Genomic DNA, 16,990 nt, shown 5'->3' with positions numbered 1-16,990 from the left:
TTGTCCTCAGGTCTAGTATTAATGTCAGAACTTGTCCTCAGGTCTAGTATTAATGTCAGTATTTGTCCTTAGATGTAGTATTAATGTCAGTATTTGTCCTCAGGTCTAGTATTAATGTCAGTATTTGTCCTCAGGTCTAGTATTAATGTCAGTCGTTGTCCTCAGGTCTAGTATTAATGTCAGTATTTGTCCTTAGATGTAGTATTAATGTCAGTATTTGTCCTCAGGTCTAGTATTAATGTCAGTATGTGTCCTCAGGTCTAGTATTAATGTCAGTAGTTGTCCTCAGGTCTAGTATTAATGTCAGAATTTGTCCTCGGGTCTAGTATTAATGTCAGTATTTGTCCTCGGGTGTAGTATTTATGTCAGTATTTGTCCTCAGGTCTAGTATTTATGTCAGTATTTGTCCTTGGGTGTAGTATTAATGTCAGTATTTGTCCTCAGGTCTAGTATTAATGTCAGAACTTGTCCTCAGGTCTAGTATTAATGTCAGTATTTGTCCTTAGATGTAGTATTAATGTCAGTATTTGTCCTCAGGTCTAGTATTAATGTCAGTATTTGTCCTCAGGTCTAGTATTAATGTCAGTCGTTGTCCTCAGGTCTAGTATTAATGTCAGTATTTGTCCTTAGATGTAGTATTAATGTCAGTATTTGTCCTCAGGTCTAGTATTAATGTCAGTATGTGTCCTCAGGTCTAGTATTAATGTCAGTAGTTGTCCTCAGGTCTAGTATTAATGTCAGAATTTGTCCTCGGGTCTAGTATTAATGTCAGTATTTGTCCTCGGGTGTAGTATTAATGTCAGTATTTGTCCTCGGGTGTAGTATTAATGTCAGTATTTGTCCTCAGATGTAGTATTAATGTCAGTATTTGTCCTCAGGTGTAGTATTAATGTCAGTATTTTTCCTCAGTTTTAGTATTAATGTCAGTATTTGTCCTCAGATGTAGTATTAATGTCGGTATTTTTTCCTCAGATGTAGTATTAATGTCGGTATTTGTCCTCAGGTCTAGTATTAATGTCAGTATTTGTCCTCAGGTGTAGTATTAATGTCGGTATTTGTCCTCAGGTGTAGTATTAATGTCAGTATTTGTCCTCAGGTGTAGTATTAATGTCAGTATTTGTCCTCAGATGTAGTATTAATGTCAGTATTTGTCCTCAGATGTAGTATTAATGTCATTATTTGTCCTCAGGTGTAGTATTATTGTCAGTATTTTTCCTCAGTTTTTAGTATTAATGTCAGTATTTGTCCTCAGGTGTGGTATTAATGTAAGTATTTGTCCTCAGGTGTAGTATAAATGTCAGTATTTGTCCTCAGGTCTAGTATTAATGTCAGTATTTGTCCTCAGGTCTAGTATAAATGTCAGTATTTGTCCTCAGGTCTAGTATAAATGTCAGTATTTGTCCTCAGGTCTGGACACTGAGCAGATGTTGTTGAAGGACATGAAAGTCGTCTCAGGAAGTTTGCGTCTCGCTGTCTCTGTCCTCTACATCACACTGGAGGTCAGTCTGTACTGTACAACACTGTATAGTACTGTGTAATACACAGTGTACTACTGTGTACTACACTTCTGTGTGTGTGTGTGTGTGTGTGTGTGTATCAGGAGTTCCTGCAGAGGGCGGAGCTGGAGGCGGAGCTCTCAGCTTTTTGTCAAAAGCTTGGATTTGATTTGCTGCTGATGATGACCATCTCCTTCACTGAGAGCAAAGAGCCAATCAGAGAACTCGCTGTGTTCAGCCACAGCACCACCTGCAGGCAGCAGGTACAACTACACACACACACACACACACACACACACACACATACACACTGGTGCTGCTGGTGTTTGTGTTTGTGTTGCCATGACAACAGCGTCCCCTCTGTTTCTCTCCACAGGTGAGCCACTTCCTGGAAGAGGCCCATAGCCCCACCCTCAACCTCTGTCCAATCAGCAGCCCCCATCCTCACATCACAGCCTATCATCAAGGTGTGTTTCATGTTTCCATGGTAACTAACAAGTGTCTCCACAGGTCAAAAGTCACTGTGACATCATCAGCTTTCTGTCTCCTTCAGGAAACGCCGTGGCGTCTCGTAAGAAGCTCCTCCCCATCGTCAAAAACTTCCTGAAGCAGCTGGATGGAGATGGTCGCCTAGGAAATGGGGAGGGGGCGGAGTCAGGTGTCCCTCCTACACCGATGAACAGTCTGATCGAGGGTTGTCCTCTAGATGGCGCTCTGCCCCACATCAGCACTCAGGATCTGGTGGACAAGGTCAGCAAGATGGCCGACAGAATAGGGGAGGAGTCTGACCTCTGACCTGTCAACGACAGCAGACCCAAGAACTCTATCCTCAGCTGTGTCCTCGGTTCTGTCCTGTGTCCTCAGCTGTGTCCTCGGCTCTGTCCCGTGTCCTCAGCTGTGTCCTCAGCTATGTCTTCAGCTGTGTCCTCCTCCCCTGCACATGTGGGCGGAGTTTCTGTCCTGTTACCATGGAGAGGCTTTTATTGTGAATGACGGAATAAAGTGAGTGAAGTGAATTGAAAATGTTTGATCAGTGTTTTATTGATTTGAATCTGAAACAGAATCAATGTGATTATTTATCAGTATGAAAAACACATGATGAGGAAAGGTCAGAGGTCAAAGGAGGAGGAGTTTTAGAAGTCTATGTGTGTGTGTGTCTGTCTGTCTGTCTGTGTGTGTGTGTGTAACTGTTGTTAGACCTGTAGCAGAGCAGGTCAGCGTCGACCAATCAGACGACACCTCTGCTCTGAAATGTGGATCAACCTGTTGAGCAGAGAGAGAGAGAGAGGGCGAGAGAGGGCGAGTCCCATAGAGTCACAGAGAGAGAGAGAGTTCATGTTGTTCAGAACATGCTGTGACATCATCGTGACATCATGAGTGGACACACGGACAGGTATGTTCTGACCGTGTGTGTGATCAGTGTGTGTATGTGTGTGTGTGTGGTCAGTGTGTGATCTGTGTGTGTGTGGTCAGTGTGTGATCTGTGTGTGTGTGTGATCTGTGTGTGTGTGTGTGTGATCTGTCTGTGTGTGTGGTCAGTGTGTGATCTGTGTGTGTGGTCTGTGTGTATGTGTGTGTGTGTGTGTGTGTGGTCAGTGTGTGGTCTGTGTGTGTGTGTATGTGTGTGTGTGGGGTCTGTGTGTGTATGTGTGATCTGTGTGTGTGTGTGTGTGTGTGTATGTGTGTGTGATCTGTGTGTGTGTATGTGTGGTCTGCGTGTGTGTGTGGGGTCAGTGTGTGATCTGTGTGTGTGTGTGTGTGTGTGGTCAGTGTGTGTGAGTCGGTCATCCTCACAGTCGTCTCACAGTCGTCTCACAGTCGACAGATGGTGATAGTGATGATGGTGATGGTGAAGATGACGGTGATGATGATGATGATGATGATGGTGATAGTGATGATAGTGATGATGGTGATGGTGGTGATGATGGTGATGGTGATGGTGATGATGGTGGTGATGATGGTGATAGTGATGATGATGATGATGATGATGGTGATGGTGATGATGATGATGATGGTGGTGATGATGGTGATAGTGATGATGGTGATGGTGATGGTGATGGTGATGATGATGGTGATGGTGATGATGATGATGATGGTGGTGATGGTGGTGATGATGGTGATAGTGATGATGGTGATGGTGGTGATGATGATGATGATGGTGGTGATGATGGTGATAGTGATGATGATGATGATGATGATGATGGTGGTGATGGTGGTGATGATGGTGATAGTGATGATGATGATGGTGATGATGGTGGTGATGATGGTGATAGTGATGATGATGATGATGATGATGATGGTGATGGTGATGGTGATGATGATGATGATGGTGGTGATGGTGGTGATGATGGTGATAGTGATGATGATGATGATGATGGTGACGGTGATGATGATTATGTCATCGTTCCTGACAGGTCTGGAGAAGTTCCAGATTCCCCAAACATCCAGGACCTGGAGCTCAGGGAGGAGTGGCAAGACGATGGCTTTCCCAGGTCTGACCTTTGACCTTTGACACTCTTGGTGCCCTAACCCTAACCCTGTGAGGTGTGCGTGTGTGTACACGTGCATGTATGCGTGTGTGTGAGTGATCATTGATTGATGGGTCAACGCTAACAGACGTAGCATTGCAGCTAAAGTTAGCATGGGTTGATATGTATATATATTTTATATTTTTACACTTTTTATGACAAATTTAAGGAGAAACTAAAAACACTTAAACTAAGAGCACCTTAACTAAAAACACTGAAACTAAGAGCACCTTAACTAAAAACACATGAACTGAAAGCACTTAAACTAAGAGCACCTTAACTAAAAACACTTAAACTAAGAGCACCTTAACTAAAAACACTGAAACTAAGAGCACCTTAACTAAAGACACATGAACTAAAAGCACTTAAACTAAGAGCACCTTAACTAAAAACACATGAACTAAAAGCACTTAAACTAAGAGCACCTTAACTAAAAACACTTAAACTAAGAGCACCTTAACTAAAAACACTTAAACTAAGAGCACCTTAACTAAAAACACATGAACTAAAAGCACTTAAACTAAGAGCACCTTAACTAAAAACACTGAAACTAAGAGCACCTTAACTAAAAACACATGAACTAAAAGCCCTTAAACTAAGAGCACCTTAACTAAAAACACTTAAACTAAGAGCACCTTAACTAAAAACACTGAAACTAAGAGCACCTTAACTAAAAACACTTAAACTAAGAGCACCTTAACTAAAAACACTGAAACTAAGAGCACCTTAACTAAAAACACATGAACTAAAAGCACTTAAACTAAGAGCACCTTAACTAAAAACACTTAAACTAAGAGCAACTTAACTAAAAACACTGAAACTAAGAGCACCTTAACTAAAAACACTTAAACTAAGAGCACCTTAACTAAAAACACTGAAACTAAGAGCACCTTAACTAAAGACACATTTACTAAAAGCACGTAAACTAAAAACACTTAACTAAAAGCACTTAAACTAAAACCACTTAATCTAAGAGCACTTAAACTAAAAACACATGTTGTCGTGTCAGTGTTACCATGGTGACAGTGCATCGTGTCTGTGTTGCCATGGCGACAGAGCGTCTTGTCTGTGTTGAATCATGAACGTTTGTGTTTGGCGGCACAGGCCCCTCCCAGAGGATTGTGGCAGTCCAGGGGCAGACAGCCAATCAGAAGGTAGGAAAAAAAATTTAAACCAAAGTTTTGAAAAACTTTGGTTTCATTATTGAAAAAATGAAAAAAATGTCCCCACTCCCGTGTAGCTCCACCCACCACCCTCACTCTCTCAGGTATGGCTGTGGGAGGAGCTAAGAAGCGTCTGGTGGCGCCGTCTCTCAGCCTGACGCTGAATCGCAAAGATTCTCGCGATCCAAGTGCCGACAGTTTCTCTGCTGCTGCCTTGTCTGCGACGCCCGACGACACTGACGACACGCCCTCTCTGGACATCAACCTGGAGGCGCTGGAGACGCCGTCTGGCAGCGAGACGGGGACACTGCCGGACAATGGCGAGCTGGAGTGGGACGGTGAGAATTTGTCTCGCTGTTGTTGTTTGTCTCATTGTTGTTTGGAAACATTGTGACCATGTGACCTCTGGTTGATAGATGACCTCCCCCGTGTGGGAAGGGGAGGGGCTGTGGGCGTGGTCAGAAGCCCAGTGGAGCACTCAGAGAGTTTCATGGGTATGGACCAGGTGGACAGCAGGGGGCGCCGCTGGAGGAGGTTCAGTGTTGTGGGACACGAATACAACGTGGACATGAGCGTCCTGGAGCCGTACCTGCAGGTCCTGTCCCACGGAGGTCAGAGGTCAAACACACTCCACACACACAACCCTCCCCCACACACCTGTGTGACATCACACTCTCACTCTGATTGGTTGTCAGGTTACTATGGAGACGGGATGAACGCCATCATCCTGTTTACTTCCTGTTACCTGCCCGAAAACACGGTGGACAACTATGAGTACGTGATGGACAACCTGTTCAGGTGAGGATGTGTGAGACAGTGTCTGTGTATGTGTGAGACACAGTGTCTGTGTGTGTGTGTGAGAGAGAGACTGTGTCTGTGTGTGAGACACAGTGTCTGTGTGTGTGTGTGTGAGAGAGAGACTGTGTCTGTGTGTGAGACACAGTGTCTGTGTGTGTGTGTGAGAGACTGTGTCTGTGTTTGTGTGTGTGAGACAGTGTCTGTGTGTGTGTGTGTGTGTGTGTGTGTGTGTGTGTGAGAGACTGTGTGTGTGTGTGTGAGACACAGTGTGTGTGTGTATGTGTGTGTGTGTGTGTGAGAGAGACTGTGTGTGTGTGTGTGTGAGACACAGTGTCTGTGTGTGTGTGTGTGTGTGTTTGAGAGAGACTGTGTCTGTGTGTGAGACACAGTGTCTGTGTGTGTGTGTGTGAGAGAGAGACTGTGTCTGTGTGTGTGTGTGTGTGAGACAGTGTCTGTGTGTGTGTGTGTGTGTGTGTGTGAGACACAGTGTCTGTGTGTATGTGTGTGTGTGTGTGTGTGTGTGAGACACAGTGTCTGTGTGTGTGTGTGTGTGAGAGAGACTGTGTCTGTGTGTGAGTGTGAGACAGTGTCTCTGTGTCCCTGCAGGTACATTGTGGGGACGTTGGACCTCATGGTCTCAGAGAACTACCTGCTGGTCTACTTGTGTGCGATGGCTCCCAGAAACAAACTGCCGGCCATCAAATGGCTGCATCAGTGCTACATGTCCATCGACAGGAGGTATGAGGGACAGCTATGGGGCGGAGTCATGTGTTTCCATGGCGACATAGGTGTCAGTGTGTCTCTGTGTTTGTGTGTGTGTAGACTGAAGAAGGACCTGAAGGCTCTGCTGGTCGTCCATCCAGCCTGGTACATCAGAGCTCTGATCACTGTGGTCAAACCCTTCATCAGGTCAGTGACAGTGAGACACTGACAGTCAGACACTGACAGTCAGACATAGACAGTGAGACATTGACAGTCAGACATAGACAGTCAGACACTGACAGTCAGACATAGACAGTGAGACACTGACAGTCAGACACTGACAGTGAGACATAGACAGTCAGACACTGACAGTCAGACATAGACAGTGAGACATTGACAGTGAGACATTGACAGTGAGACATAGACAGTGAGACACTGACAGTCAGACATTGACAGTGAGACATTGACAGTGAGACATAGACAGTCAGACATTGACAGTGAGACACTGACAGTGAGACATTGACAGTGAGACACTGACAGTCAGACACTGACAGTCAGACATAGACAGTGAGACATTGACAGTGAGACACTGACAGTCAGACATAGACAGTGAGACATTGACAGTGAGACATAGACAGTCAGACACTGACAGTCAGACACTGACAGTCAGACATAGACAGTGAGACACTGACAGTCAGACACTGACAGTGAGACATAGACAGTCAGACACTGACAGTCAGACATAGACAGTCAGACATAGACAGTGAGACATTGACAGTGAGACATAGACAGTGAGACACTGACAGTCAGACATTGACAGTGAGACATTGACAGTGAGACATAGACAGTCAGACATTGACAGTGAGACACTGACAGTGAGACACTGACAGTGAGACACTGACAGTCAGACATAGAAAGTGAGACATAGACAGTCAGACACTGACAGTCAGACATAGAAAGTGAGACATTGACAGTGAGACATAGACAGTGAGACACTGACAGTCAGACATAGACAGTGAGACATTGACAGTGAGACATAGACAGTGAGACACTGACAGTCAGACAAAGAAAGTGAGACACAGACAGTGAGACATTGACAGTGAGACACTGACAGTGAGACATAGGCAGTGGTACACTGGCAGTGAGACACTGACAGTGAGACACAGACAGTGAGACATAGACAGTGATGTCTCTTTAAAGAAGACGGAAGACAAGCGTGTCAAATGTCCAGAGTAAAATAAATAAACATTCATGTCCATTTATTTATGTCATGAACTCATTTCATCTTGTCTTCATCACTGATTAAATGTCCATCATTTGTTTACAATGTGTCCTCTGTGTCCCCTGACCTATGTGTCTTCTGACCTCTGTGTCCCCTGACCTCTGTGTCCTCTGTGTCCACAGTGAAAAGTTCAGCAGGAAAATCCGCTTTGTTCAAAATCTTCATCAACTTTCAACGATGATTCCGACAGAAAGACTTCAGATCCCTGAGTCTGTCCTCAGGTAACTATGACAACACGTCTGTCCTCACCCTGTCTGTCCTCATGTAACTATGACAACACGTCTGTCCTCACCCTGTCTGTCCTCATGTAACTATGACAACCTGTCTGTCCTCAACCTGTCTTTCCTCATGTAACTATGACAACACGTCTGTCCTCACCCTGTCTGTCCTCATGTAACTATGACAACCTGTCTGTCCTCAACCTGTCTTTCCTCATGTAACTATGACAACCTGTCTGTCCTCAACCTGTCTTTCCTCATGTAACTATGACAACCTGTCTGTCCTCATCCTGTCTTTCCTCATGTAACTATGACAACCTGTCTTTCCTCAACCTGTCTTTCCTCATGTAACTATGACAACCTGTCTGTCCTCATCCTGTCTTTCCTCATGTAACTATGACAACCTGTCTGTCCTCACCCTTCTGATGATTAGTAGTAGACAGAGACACATAACAACTGTGCTTTGATTAGAACAGTGCATGCAAACACACAGACTGGAGGTTCTCTTAAAACTCATTGGCTGCCAGCCATTTTCCGAGCAGTCGAATTGACGTCTATAGCAGTCAACGGCTGCCAATGAGTTAAACATAATATCTATCACATATAACAATAAATAGAGTGATAGTTTTGCCTGCTGGAAAGTTCTACACCTCCCACTTGGCCTACTGATTCCTGAATCTAAGTATACACACAATATAGACAGGGCCTGCGAGGGTCGCAGGCAGTGCCGGATTAATGCAAAAGGCAAACTGGGCACGTGCCTAGGGCCCGATTGGCAGGGGGCCCAGACAGAGGGACAATCAAAACCTAAAAATGACTTGGTCCACGTTTCAAGACGATTTACGCTCCTCGTCCTGATGACGCGACGCTGTCAGGGCGTTCTGAGGACGGTCTGCTCCGATCGACAGTCGCGCTGGGGGCAGGCGGGCGGGAGAAGCCGCAGCGAGTGCATATGTCCGCGGCGAGGTCCGGGCGGGGGTTCGCTGTAAACCACCTTCGCACCGAGCCCTTCCAAGCCGATCTAGAGTCGGTCGCGGCGCACCACCGGCGGAGGAAATTTCATGTCAAACTTACGTGTGACACTGCACTATAGAAATGACTGAAACGTGACTAAAACTAATAAGCGTTTTAGTCCAAAAGACTAAATCTAAGACTAAATGTAGAATGGCTTCCAAAAACAACACTGCACAGTTCACCATCCAGAGAAACATCCAGACCAGGAGCTGAGCTGCTGAGTGTTGAATACCAGACAATGGAAGAGAGGTGATGCTTGTCCATGAAAAGAAACCTCTTTACCACGACAGCACAGTTTCTCTTACTGCACATGTTATTGCTCTTTGTATATTTGACTACTTATTAAACTATTCAATTTAATCAACACATTTAATTAAGATTTTCTGCAAAATGCAATAGCTTACAACATTTATCTTATTTGCTCTGTTTACATAAGGATAATTTAATAGCATTTAATAGAGCCTTTTAGTAATGCATAAATACGGTAATAAAAATCAAAAAATAGTCTGGTAGACTGTTTAATATACGACACATGACTTATTTTGGCATACAAAGAACTAACTCGTAACCAAAGACTACGCTATGTAAAATGTGAATTAACTTTTATTAGTAACTTTGGTAAGTTTCAGATTTCAATTCATAAATAACATCAATGGAGGGGGGCCCAAAAAATACAGTCCACCTAGTATAGTCCATTTAGTTAATCCGGCTCTGGTCGCAGGCAGCTCGGATGCTGTCCCATCTTAGCCACTCAAGGATGTCTTTACTGCACATGGCTGTCGTCCGGGCTCCCGACTTTTATATGAAGTGTTCTTTGACTTAGACGACTACCGCCTTCATGGAGCGTGCAAAGTGTGTCTTTGAGTACCGTGTGGTCACCTCCACTTCTTCGACGAGGCCAGGGTGCGTACCACTCACAGTTTTGCCTAGGGTACCGTCACATAACACCAAGGTACCAACCCTTTGCAGTTTATCTGACCTAGGGGGCTTTCTCGAGTGCTGAACAGTAGATTGATGCTTTCTGGGTAAGCCAGCTCCCCCGGTCCAACTTCTGGGAAAAACTGCTCCAAGTGCTCTGATGTTACTATTTGGCCCACTTTGGCCATGGCATCCAACCTGTAGCAGGCCATTTGGAGGTCCATGTGAGGTCCACACTCTTATTGTTAAGATATACCTTTTCGTTGGTACTATCTCTTCAAATGTCTTAACCCCATACAAGGCAATTGAGACCTGTTTGCTGCACATGCTGGACCTCAAAAGTGCCTTTCTTGTAAGCATAAACCTTTGGTTTCGCAAGAACAGCAAGAGTCTCTCGAAACGGGTTCCCGGGAGAGCATAGTTCCCCGGGGCCGCAATCACCAAGTCAGTTTTTCACATAGGCTTTTTCTCATGCCTGATTATTATTATTTTAAAAGATTCAATTAAATGATAATGAAAATACAACAAAAACATTTTGTTGTGTATTTTCAGGCATTTGAATGTTGTCCATCTCTCCTTTAAGCTTCTCTATCACTCTTTTGTTCACATTGTCCACGTGTCCTTGTCTGTTTGTTCTTTTTTGCTCTTTCAGAGAAGAAGTCTGTATTTCCCGTCTGAATCCAGGCTTGTTTGGTGGCGCTGGTCTGAGGGCAAACAGTTAGCCAGTCCTTCTCATACCAGCTTCTGTCTTTCGCTTGCTGCTTTATGGCGACGTTCGGCTGGAAGCTTTTCTTCTGTGAAACAGTCTATTTTGCAGCGAGAGAAAAGAGTTTGTGCTTCTTTTTTCATGATGAAACCGGCAATTAAGCGGCGGCAAAGTTAGCAACAACTTACAGAGAAGCGAGCGGAGGCATTTCCTCCAGTGAATTTGGGCAGGCTTACTGGCGTAAACTTTACTTTGGGTCGGGCTGAGGAGCTGTCCGCACTGAAGTCGCTGGCGTGCTCTGTGCTCTCTTGCCACATGCTGTCGTCGGCGGTAGCGGTGCAAAGTCTCGGTGGCCGTGGTGTGCGAGTGAGAGTTGGAGGTCGAGCGAAAAAGAGAGTAGGTCCATGGCCGAGGAGGAGGGCTGGTGACACATCCGGTACCCTGCCTGTTGATAGTCGAGTGGGTGTGGACAGGTTGGTAGGTACTATCACGGGTTACTGGTCTGGTAAAAATGGTGTGCTTGCTTCCATCATCCTCTTCCTCTTCACTCCTGCCTTCGTCATCGTGCATGCCCACTCATGCATCAGTCGTTCTTTGTCCTCTTTTAGTGTTAAAAACAGCGTCCATTTGTCTTTTCTGTGCGGCTGATAGCCTCTCAATGACTGTCCGCTGGGTCGGTCTGCTCCAGTGCTTCTATATGTTCACTGCAGGCATCGTCCTCCAATCCTGTCCTCATGTAACCATGACAACCTGTCTGTCCTCATGTCACTATGACAACCTGTCTGTCCTCACTGTCCTCATGTACGTATGACAACCTGTCTGTCCTCACGGAACTATGACAACCTGTCTGTCCTCACTGTCCTCATGTACGTATGACAACCTGTCTGTCCTCACGGAACTATGACAACCTGTCTCACTGTCCTCCAGTAACCATTAGTGATGTGTCTTTCGTGAACGTCTTTTATATGACTCGGGAGTAATGAGTCGTCTCAGTGAGTGATTCGTTCATTTTCATGCAGTACCTTCCTTCGCCACATGGCAGGCAGCTGCATAAGCTCAGTCAGCAGGACAGGAAACAGAAATGATTAGTTCACGACTCACTCAACTGCGCGTCCGTGCTCAGGTCACGTGACAGTTACAGAGTCCCCGTCGTGCTGTTAAACAACAGTATATATACACTTTGGCAGGGAGGATAAAGGACACAAGTCACTTTATTGTGGTGTGTATTTGCTTTCCTAGGTGACGAAATGACTCAAAAAAAGATTTGTTCAGTAAACTGTCCGAGAGTAAAAGATCTGAGTCAGTAAAAAGAGTCGAACTTCCCAACACTAGTAACCATAACAAACTGTCTCACTGTCCCCCAGTAAGTTTTGTCTCAAACATCTCACACTCTCTGAGATAAACCTGTCTCACTCTCTGCAGGTTTGATGAAAAGTTGACTCGATGACAAACTCGGAGGTGGATGGATTCAGTGGCTCGTTGAGGTTCAAACTGTAAATAAACTTTTAAACTGTTGTTTATTCACCTGTGAGCTGCTGTTATTCATGTTCCTGTTTAGTTTTCATTCAGACATTTTACAGCAAATGTTTTTAAAAGTTTATTTTTCTATTTTTGTTTCACAGAATAAACTCTTTATTTTTTACTTCACTGAAAAATCCTGAAACATTTTTATCATAAAAATAAAACCACCAGGGGGCGTCGCCACGTTACAGGAAATGGTGTCCTGATAGACATGTAAAAACGGATCAATAATTTTTTCAGATGTTTTTATTCAAAAACAAAACAATAAAAACAACTTCAACACAAAAAACACAAAGTATTTACAGAACAGAGTGGGAGGGGCGAGATGTGAGGGGGTGGGGCCACTAACAGGCTTTTGTTTTTACAGCACACTGCTGTGATTCTGGGCGGAGTCATCGCCATAGCAACAAACTGCAACAGCAACTGAGACTCATGGGAAGTCAGAGAATGAAAGTGATCATAAAAACAACTGATAATAAAAAATCTAATTTGGTTTTAACTGTAACACACACACACACACATTGCCTGTTAAAGACTCCGCCCCCTCAGTGTGACATCATATGTTGTGATGAGTTTTGTGGGGGGCAATCGATCCTGGACCTGAGGCGGGTGGGAGGGATCTTTTGAGGATGGGGTGTGGTTTATTCATCATCATCGTCATCATCATCATCGTCGTCACCTTCATCGTCTGCTTCTCTCTTTCTCTTCTCTCCCTGAACTGCTGCATCTGACACACACACACACACACACACACACACACACAGACACACAGACACACACACACAGACACACACACACACACACACACAGGTCAACCCAAGCTGACCTCAGGGCAAAAAAGTGCTGATGTCACAGATCATGTGACATAAACTCACCTCCGTCTTCATCCTCTTCATCGTCCTCCTCCACGTAGTCCCCATCGTCGTCTTCATCCTGACAGAGTCAGAGAGGACAGCGTCAGTGAGGACAGAGGACAGCGTCAGTGAGGACAGAGTGGAACCTCAACCACACAGAGGACTCACCTGGATTCCTTCCTTCATCAGGTAGGACAGTCCCACTTCATCTTCGTCTGAGCCTTCGTCACCGTCCTCGTCGTCTTCATCGTCCTCCTCATCGTCATCATCGTCTCCCAGTGGCCCCGCCTCATCGTCCACGTCTGCAACACAGACTCGGTTCAACATGGACACAGAGTTTGATATAGGGACAACACGACCTGGACGTGGTCTCACCGTTCTCGGCCTCAGAGTCGGGGACCTCGTTGTCCTCCTGGTCAAAACCGTCCAGGTAGGTGAGCTGAGGCAGCAGTTCGAAGACGCTGTCTCTGTAGTCGTCCAGTGTGGACACTTCACAGCTGTACAGGTCCAGACTCCTCAGGTTCTTCAGGCTCTGCTGCAAGACAAGACAGAGACACCGGAGACGTTTCAGAGACACAGGAGACGTTTCAGAGACACAGGAGACGCTTCAGAGACACAGGAGACGCGTCAGAGACACATGCGCGTTCAGGCGCATCAGTCAAACTCACCAGTGGCTTCACGCTGCTCAGCTCTTTGATCTTGTTCCCACTCAGATTCAGGTGAGACAGATTTGGACATTTGTCTGCCAACGTGTCAAAACCTCCTGAGATGGTGTTGTCACTGACCTCCAGCTGAGACGGAGACAGACAGTCAGAGATAGTGGACACATGGAGACACCGTCAGAGACAGAGACACTGACCTTGCGTAGTTTGGGCAGAGGGGGCAGTGTGGACAGAGACGTCAGTCCCACGTTGACCATACTGAGGACGTCCAGCTGTGTGTACTCGTCCGTTAGTCCCTCCACGTCCCCATCACTAGAGCGACAGTTGTCCACCACCAGCTCTGCCACCTGAGGACACACAGACATGTCTTCATTAAAGCTGTGATGTCCAATCACGACACAGCCATGTAATGTCTTTAAAGACACACTATTAAGTTATTAAAACAAGTTATTGTTATAATAAAACGAACGAATGAACGAACGTAATAACGGTGTCACGTGGTCTAAACAACAGAGAGTGGGCGGGGCCAGAGCCGCTCACTGGACCCGTAACTTTCCTGTTTGGTCTGATATGAACCGCATTCACCGGAACTTCCACCGAACCTGAGTCACGTGTCAAAAAGGATCAGATCATAATAATTATTATTATTATTCGGAGTTTGGAGTTCACGTTCACAGAGAGGGGGGGGGTCACACTGTAACCGACTTTAACATGAAGTGACGGTGATGAAGCTCCGGACACAGGGACACGAACGGAACGGAACACACGGTCTATATACGCGCGTGTGTCTTTGTGTGTGTGAGCGCGCGCGCATGCACGGCCCTACAGGACAAACCGCGGGAGTTTCCTCCTCCATGTTGAAGTTGTTTTCTGGGTCAAAATGTCGGAGGCGCCTCCGCCGCCTTCCTCGTCTCTACTGAAGTAAATGAACACGAACCTCCGCCGGGTTCCGGTTCCTCAGCTCCAGGCTGATCCTCTTCTTCATCTCCATGTTGGACCAGGTCACACGAACACGAACACAAACACACACACAGAGAGAAACGCGGATCACAGATGCTCCGTCTTCTGCGAACACCAGGCGACTACTGAGCCTCCATGTTCGTTAGCCTACCTCCACCCACACGCCACGCCCTCTTTGTGATAAATATTCATTAACTTTTCAGATTTCTGTCTTCTATTGGCTTAAAGATGAGCCACTCACAAGGCCACGCCCCGTAGGCTGAGCGTAGCCAGGACCTCTCTGTGATAGGCTGGAATTACAAATGCGTCGTCGTGTCTCAGCCAATAAGAGGAGGAAGATGAAACGTTTAAACTTAACACACGCCTACTCTTTGTGTGAACTGCCGCCATATTTTACAGAGCACTTCATGGTCCCTCGGACTTTCGAGTGTCACAAACATTTACGAGTTTTACCGGAAAAGATCGCGTTATAAATAATAACATTATTATTATTATTATTATTATTATTATTATTATTATTATTATTAATAATAATAATAATAATAATAATAATTGTTGTAATAATAATAATAATTGTAATAATAATAATGATAATAATAATAATAATTCTAAAAAATCCTCAAAGTAAATCGAATTTATGAAGTAAAAGCGATTATTATGAGATTTAAAGTCATAGTTTTAGTCATAGCACCGTTTTCTCCTGTGTGCATAAATAGTCCACACTGCTCATGGTGTGGACTATAAATGTGAACAGTGATTATTGTCGGGGATCTTTTTCATGGCTTTTTGAGACCATGGATTTTGATTGATTGTGTGCTTGAATGAGAAAATTTAACTTGTGTTGTACAAATTGTTCAATAAGAAACTAAGGGCAAACACAGGGTAAACACAGGGCAAACACAGGGCAAACACAGGGCAAACACAGGGCAAACACAGGGCAAACACAGAGCAAACACAGGGTAAACACAGGGCATACACAGGGTAAACAAAATTATGAGATTAAAATGTCATAATATGAGATAAATATCTAATAATTATTAGATAAGAAGTTATAATTATGAGCATAAAAACTCACAATTATCAGATAAAAATCCTAATTATGGGATAAAAAAGTTGGAATTATGGGATAAAAAGTCAAAATTATGAGATAAAAATTCGAATTTATTGGATAGAAAGTCATAATTATGAAATAAAAAATTATTATCTCATAATTTCGACTTACTTTGAGGATATTTTTATTATCAAGGCTAATTTTCACCTCTTTTTTTGGTGGAAACGGGCTCTTTTATAATTTTGGTTTATATATGTATTTATTTTTTCCTTTGTCTGTGTTTTTTAAATGTTTTAACAAAATGTTCATACATTGTTTTGTACAAAAAAAAAAACCATTCACGACGACAGTAACGGAGCATGCGCACACACAAGAAACAACTCCAGAGGGGTATTCCAGAAAGCAGGTTATGTGAGAACTCTGAGTTTGTTAACCCTGAGATGAGGGAAACTCTGAGTTATCCGTTCCAGAAAGAGAGGTAACTTAAACTCTGGGTCTGTTACTGCGGTAACTTACTCTGTGAACATAACCTGCTCGCTGGCAGGTTTACTATAAGAAACCCAGAGTTTCTACCTGTCTCCTCCCACACGAAGAAAGCAGTTAGACATGGATTGCCCATTCATTAGAAATCCAATCGACATCGAAGCCGTATTTATTAGAAATGCATTACGTCGTGAGAGAATCTTCCGACCCAGATTAGACGTTTTGATTAAAAATAAAAGACAAATTCACATGTGATTTGGTTCTTCTTCATTCTTTAAAAGTACAAAAGCAACAGTCAGGATTTGTAATATAGTTCCAACTATTAACATATTTCACATATTCACCTGTTTCACCATGACAATGCACCCACCTCAACTGGCGTTCAAGTAATAGAATTTACAAGTCTGTTATTCTTATTTGCCGGTCCAGGTACACCATTTCTTTCTCGGTTTTTTGAATGGTTTTCATTAGGTGCACCCTGTACAACTCTTTTACCGGCAACTGGGAAACATATGGACGACATTTAATTCCTGCAGTTCTACATACAGATTTAACATGGTATTGACCGAAAATCTCACTGTGTCAAGCTGTGCTCTAGAAGTTGATGGACCCTCCTCATGGTGATGCCCAACCA

At 44.3% G+C, this 16,990-nt stretch overlaps 3 protein-coding genes across 6 annotated transcripts in view; 2 read left to right on the top strand and 1 right to left on the bottom strand.

Moving 5' to 3' along the window:
• prune (prune exopolyphosphatase) overlaps nt 1-2,801 on the top strand; it is a 7,880-nt gene extending 5,079 nt beyond the window's left edge. Inside the window, exons 6-10 of one of the 2 annotated variants that reach the window (XR_009241938.1) lie at nt 1,408-1,499; nt 1,601-1,759; nt 1,873-1,963; nt 2,050-2,498; nt 2,694-2,801. Coding sequence is in view for 1 of the 2 variants with exons in the window: in XM_058646799.1 (XP_058502782.1) it covers nt 1,408-1,499; nt 1,601-1,759; nt 1,873-1,963; nt 2,050-2,291 (584 nt within the window). In the remaining variant the exon portion in view is untranslated. Of the gene's footprint in view, nt 1-1,407; nt 1,500-1,600; nt 1,760-1,872; nt 1,964-2,049; nt 2,520-2,693 lie in introns of those variants that run through there. The other variant, XM_058646799.1, reaches the window with a different exon arrangement.
• Nucleotides 2,802-3,107: 306 nt separating this feature from the next.
• Nucleotides 3,108-12,349, top strand: bnipl (BCL2 interacting protein like). 2 transcript variants are annotated; one of them, XM_058646798.1, is made up of 10 exons: nt 3,108-3,324; nt 3,911-3,988; nt 5,129-5,178; nt 5,292-5,525; nt 5,604-5,798; nt 5,883-5,985; nt 6,592-6,723; nt 6,808-6,894; nt 8,092-8,190; nt 12,248-12,349. In XM_058646798.1, exons 1-10 carry the CDS (start codon nt 3,200-3,202, stop codon nt 12,270-12,272), a joined length of 1,128 nt encoding a protein of 375 aa, XP_058502781.1. In that variant the 5' UTR covers nt 3,108-3,199; the 3' UTR covers nt 12,273-12,349. The 2 variants fall into 2 exon arrangements, with proteins under 2 accessions (XP_058502781.1, XP_058502780.1); XM_058646797.1 differs by having other exon boundaries at nt 3,133-3,324; nt 5,265-5,525.
• Nucleotides 12,350-12,574: 225 nt separating this feature from the next.
• On the bottom strand, nt 12,575-14,962 carry LOC131470805 (acidic leucine-rich nuclear phosphoprotein 32 family member E-like). 2 transcript variants are annotated; one of them, XM_058646801.1, is made up of 7 exons: nt 14,800-14,962; nt 14,060-14,209; nt 13,869-13,991; nt 13,576-13,735; nt 13,369-13,502; nt 13,222-13,279; nt 12,575-13,067 (listed from the first exon to the last, which is right to left on the bottom strand). In XM_058646801.1, exons 1-7 carry the CDS (start codon nt 14,851-14,853, stop codon nt 12,988-12,990), a joined length of 759 nt encoding a protein of 252 aa, XP_058502784.1. In that variant the 5' UTR covers nt 14,854-14,962; the 3' UTR covers nt 12,575-12,987. The 2 variants fall into 2 exon arrangements, with proteins under 2 accessions (XP_058502784.1, XP_058502783.1); XM_058646800.1 differs by having other exon boundaries at nt 12,575-13,073; nt 14,800-14,960.
• Nucleotides 14,963-16,990: the final 2,028 nt, after the last annotated feature.

The sequence above is a fragment of the Solea solea genome, chromosome 13 (genome assembly GCF_958295425.1).
Source record: "Solea solea chromosome 13, fSolSol10.1, whole genome shotgun sequence".
NCBI classification, from domain to species: Eukaryota; Metazoa; Chordata; class Actinopteri; order Pleuronectiformes; family Soleidae; genus Solea; species Solea solea.
This window is presented reverse-complemented; position numbering and strand designations above follow the sequence as displayed.